Below are 6,074 nucleotides of genomic sequence, written 5' to 3'. Positions count from 1 at the left end.
CAAGACCCGACTAATTCCTGCAATTCTCAAGCTGTGATCTTTGGAGAATGTTTGGCCACTGGACATCCTGCTCACCGTGCTTGGAGACATTATAGACCCGCGTCCTCTTCCAGGTCAATTCTTAACATCTCCAGTTCACTGGATCTTGTTCATTATTGCCCTGATGGTGGAAATGGCCATTTTCAATACTTTAGCTATTTTATTATAGCCACTTCCCATTTTAAGTAGCTCAACAACCTTCTGCCGCACATCAGAAATTTATTCTTGGGTCTTACCATAGACTGTCAAAAAAGATGGCCGACGCCCCTTCGCTCTTTTCCATTGGTGAGAACTGAAGCCGCCAGTGTTCCGATATGGCGCTGACATCTTGGGACTTGAGTCTGCGCAGTTGCGATTTCGGGACCAGACCTGCGCAGTAGTGAGCAGGAAGTAAAGCCGCGAAATCAAGGCCCCGCCCTCACTCTTGCTGAATCAATCGCGAGGACACGCCCCTTTTGACTTATGACGGTGTGAAATAATTATAGAAATTTAGATATTAAATTTAAAGCTCCAATCTCCTCAGTCCTCCGAAGATCCCGAAAAAAAGTCAGTTGGTGCTTCAGTGACTACTTCAGTGAGAACCTGTCAATCACAGCTGTCAATCATGATGTCACAGCAAGCGTTTTTATAGCATCAAATAACTAAAAACAAACTTATTTTGAAAACAAACACTTGAAATGACATCAACGTGATAGAAACGACAGTAAATGACAGAAACTATCTCTGGAAAAAAGATATGTGACGTGTAATTTAATTGTTTAGTTGGTCTCACGTCCCGTTGAATAACATGGGGAGGCGGGGCTTATGACCTATACTAGGACCAGCCACCGGGGGCGATCGAGACGTTTTGGCTTCACTTTTGAGGGCTTGTGCGGCACACTTGGGTCTTACACACTGTGATGGATGATTAAGGGAATTTGGCTTGTGTGTGACCCCTGTGTGTGTGAGAGCGTGTATGTGTGTGAGAGCGTGTATGTGTGTGAGAGTGTGTGTGTGTGAGTGTGTGAGAGAGTGTGTGTGTGAGAGAGTGTGTGTGTGTGAGTGTGTGAGAGAGTGTGTGAGAGCGTGTGAGAGCGTGTGTGTGTGTGTGTGTGAGAGTGAAACAGGAAGTTATGGCTGAACCTTGTCTTCCAGGTGTACTAATAAATGCCAATATTTTTGGCCTCCACTGTACAGATTTGAAATTAGCCATACTGCTCTACAAAGGCAAAACACAGCAACTACGACAACACTGCAAAATCCTAAAATATGGCTTATGCAGTGTGTGTTAAGAATCGGAGTATAGCTGTCCATCACAGGACAGATCAGTTTGAGCAGTTCATATATATCAATGAGATTTCTCCTGCAGTGTGAACAAAGCCATAGAGACCCAATTTCACTCATCACTTCATCTCGACGAATGTGCAGTTACTGCGTTTTCCCTTTGCAGGGAAACCCTTGTAATCACTATGCCATCTCCCAGCGTGCATTGCGGATATATGTGCAGTTGTACCTGTTCATGTGTGCAGGGCCGTATCCTCCAATGGCGTAAATCATGCCGTCCAGCACGGCGGTGGCGAAACAGCTGCGTGATTTGTTCATGGGTGCCACCGGCTGCCACTCTCTCACTTTGGGCACATATTTCTCCACAGACTGCAGGTAATACTGGCCGTCGTACCCGCCGAGAGCGTACAGCTCGCCCGCCAGCACCACCACGCCCAGAGTACTCCTGCATTCGGCCATACGCTCCACCGTTGACCATGTGTTGCTGTCGGGGTCCCATCGTTCAACGCTGCTCTCGTGACGCCGGTAACTGATGCCCTGACGCATGTGTGTCGCGATTCCACCCACAACATACACCTTCTGCTCCACAACCGCCACGCCGAACTCATAGCGCGGAACCGTGAGCGGAGCGAGACCGATCCACGAGTCCGTCTGAGGGAAATACATCTCCATACTGACACACATACACGAGCGCGCGCACACACACACACACACACACACACACACACACAAGCACAATACACACAAGCACAATACACACAAGCACAATACACACAAGCACAACACACACAAGCACAATACACACAAGCACAATACACACACACACACACACGTGCGCGTGCGCGCGCGCACACACACACACACACACACACACAAGCACAATACACACATGCACAACACACACAAGCACACACACATGCACGCACATACGCACGCACACACAATACACACACGGACAATACACACACACGCACAATACACACGCACGGACAATACACGCACACACACACACACACACGCACGCACAATACACACACACGCACGGACAATACACACACACGCACGGACAATACACACACACGCATGGACAATACACACACGCACGGACGGACAATACACACACATGCACGGACAATACACACACGCACGGACGGACAATACACACACACGCACGAACGGACAATACACATACACGCACGGACGGACAATACACACACACACGCACGGACAATACACACACACACGCACGCACGCACGCACGGACAATACACACACATGCACAGACAATACACACACACGCACACACACACACACACACAATACACGCACGGACAACACACGCACGGACAATACACACACACGCACGGACAACACACGCACGGACAATACACACACACGCACGGACAACACACGCACGGACAATACACACACACGCACGGACAATACACACACACACGCACGCACGCACGCACGCACAATACACACACATGCACAGACAATACACACACACGCACACACACACACACACACAATACACGCACGGACAACACACGCACGGACAATACACATACACGCATACACACACACACACACACACACACACACACACACACACACGCAATACAATACACACACACACGCACAATACACACACACACACACACGCACAATACAAACACGCACACACACACAATACAGGCACACACAATACACGGACAATACATGCACACAAGCAAAATATACACACACACACACACACACACACACACACACACACACGCAAAATACACACACAAGCAAAATACACACACACACACACACACACACGCAAAATACACACACACACACGCAAAATACACACACACACACACACGCAAAATACACACACACACACACACACACACGCAAAATACACACACACACGCAAAATACACACACACACGCAAAATACACACACACACGCAAAATACACACACACACACACACACACACACGAGCAGATTAACACTTTAATTGTAACAGCAGTCATATGGACGGGTTTGAGGGAGAGTAATTGACACAACATTCATTTTTGGGATGGTGCATTCATTTAAACAGAACAATCAATAATCAACATTAAGTGTGAATGACACAGTATCGCCTGTCTGGAGTGTGTTTACCTTTCCAGTGTGGCAAAGAGTCCGGCTTTACCTCCGATCGCCAGCAGGACTTTCGGAGCGCAGCGCGGCCGTGTTGACAGAACAGTCTGGTAAGACAGTCGGTGTTCAGGCATGAAGTGATATTTCAGCGCCTCGTTGAGCAGATGTTTACAGGCATGATCGTCACGGATCAGGTGATTGGCCTCGTAGAGTCGCGTGAGGAACTTAACGCTCAACAGCGGCAGACGGACACAGTGCAGGAGCGGAGCGAGGTACTGCTGCCGCTCCGTCGGGTCGTATTTAATCCACGACTCCAGCGCGTAAAACACCGTCTCTTCCGTCAGGACGTTCAGACAGTCGTTAGAGACAATCTCGTCCAGCTCCGATCGCGTCAGCTCAAAGAATTCCTCCGTCTGACACACCTCCTCAAAGTTCCGGCAGATGAATTTGGTGGCCGCGAGACACAGATCGTGACAGCCGTATGTCTCGGCGAAGCGCGAGATTCCGATGCAGTTCCCCGCGTCCAGTTGACTCTCCAGGAAGCTGCAGCACTCCTTCAGAACCAGTTTGACCTGCAGGAGATTGGCAGCAGGAAGGAGGGACTCCACCGTTTCCTGCGAGATGAACACTGTTCCCGTGTAGGCGTACTCCACAATCGCCTGATGAAGATACACAAACAACATGGAACCTTTGTTTACGTTTGACGACCTGAACAATGTAAACGGTTGTGTGGATTGAACCTCACCTTGAGCGCGGCTTCATCGATGCACTGGAACTCCACCTCAGACGTCTCTTTCTCGGACAGGTTCCCCGTGAACATGGCTTTAAAATACGGGCTGATACTGGCCAGCACCACTTTGTGCGCGTGGATCTTGGCGTCTCCCACCCGCAGCACGATGTCGCAGAGTTCGCGGTCCTGTCGCAGGAGCTGCAGACCCTGCAGGAGCTGCTCGGAGTGGGGACGCATCAGACTGGCAAACATGTACGACTTCCCCGTCTGCTCCATCTGACAAACACAAGAGCTTCTGTTAGGACTCTCTTTATATTACACGCACAAGAGTACTGCACACTTAAAATACATTTAAAACTTCTCAAAGGTGACGAGAATGTTTGAGTTTTTCCCAGTTCACTATCAGACTTCCGGAAGAGTGTAACACGGTGACACTGTGGGTTTGTGTACACAGTCTGACATGCCATCTTCACCAACGGAGTGAGTTTGGGGCTGTTAAACACTGATTATTCTGCAATTACTTTTGATGCCACTAGTGGACAAGAAATGACATTTCCCTTTTAAAAGTTTAAAGTGATTTAAGTCAGACCAAACCAATATTGGAAAGCCCCTTTTCCTGGAAACTAGGAGTGACAACAGATTAAAATACTTAATCGTGATTAATTTCACAATTATAAAACAGGAAATATTATGTGTGTGTGAGAGCCTACACATATAGACCTGCACATACAGACCTGCACATACAGACCGGCACATATAGACCTATAGACCTGCACATATAGACCTGCACATACACACCTGCACATACAGACCTGCACATATAGACCTGCACATACAGACCTGCACATATAGACCTGCACATACAGACCTGCACATACAGACCTGCACATATAGACCTATAGACCTGCACATATAGACCTGCACATACAGACCTGCACATACAGACCTGCACATACAGACCGGCACATATAGACCTACAGACCTGCACATATAGACCTGCACATATAGACCTATAGACCTGCACATACAGACCTGCACATACAGACCTGCACATATAGACCTATAGACCTGCATATACAGACCTGCACATACACACCTGCACATACAGACCTGCACATATAGACCTGCACATATAGACCTGCACATATAGACCTATAGACCTGCACATACAGACCTGCACATATAGACCTATAGACCTGCACATACAGACCTGCACATACAGACCTGCACATACAGACCTGCACATACACACCTGCACATACAGACCTGCACATACACACCGGCACATATAGACCTATAGACCTACACATACAGACCTATAGACCTGCACATACAGACCTGCACATACAGACCTGCACATATAGACCTGCACATACAGACCTGCACATACACACCTGCACATACACACCTGCACATACAGACCTATAGACCTACACATACAGACCTGCACATACAGACCTGCACATATAGACCTATAGACCTGCACATACAGACCGGCACATACAGACCTGCACATATAGACCTATAGACCTGCACAAACAGACCTGCACATACACACCGGCACATATAGACCTATAGACCTGCACATACAGACCTATAGACCTACACATACAGACCTGCACATATAGACCTATAGACCTGCACATACAGACCGGCACATACAGACCTGCACATACCGACCTGCACATATAGACCTATAGACCTGCACATATAGACCTGCACATATAGACCTATAGACCTGCACATACAGACCGGCACATACAGACCTGCACATACAGACCTGCACATACAGACCTGCACATACCGACCTGCACATATAGACCTATAGACCTGCACATATAGACCTATAGACCTGCACATATAGACCTGCACATATAGACCTATAGACCTGCACATATAGACCT

The 6,074-nt window shown here is 48.1% G+C and overlaps 1 protein-coding gene across 2 annotated transcripts in view; it reads right to left on the bottom strand.

The window, feature by feature from the left end:
• LOC127662350 (kelch-like protein 28) overlaps positions 1–6,074 on the bottom strand; it is a 28,011-nt gene that overhangs the window by 8,861 nt on the left and 13,076 nt on the right. For both annotated transcript variants that reach the window (XM_052153482.1, XM_052153480.1), the window contains exons 2-4: positions 4,186–4,446; positions 3,462–4,099; positions 1,532–1,975 (exon numbers count right to left, since the gene is read on the bottom strand). In XM_052153482.1, the coding sequence (XP_052009442.1) occupies positions 1,532–1,975; positions 3,462–4,099; positions 4,186–4,446 (1,343 nt within the window). The remainder of the gene's footprint in view (positions 1–1,531; positions 1,976–3,461; positions 4,100–4,185; positions 4,447–6,074) is intronic.

This window comes from Xyrauchen texanus, chromosome 22 (genome assembly GCF_025860055.1).
Source record: "Xyrauchen texanus isolate HMW12.3.18 chromosome 22, RBS_HiC_50CHRs, whole genome shotgun sequence".
NCBI lineage: Eukaryota > Metazoa > Chordata > Actinopteri > Cypriniformes > Catostomidae > Xyrauchen > Xyrauchen texanus.
The sequence above is the reverse complement of the archived record's forward strand: the minus strand, read 5'-3'. Positions and strand labels throughout refer to the sequence as shown.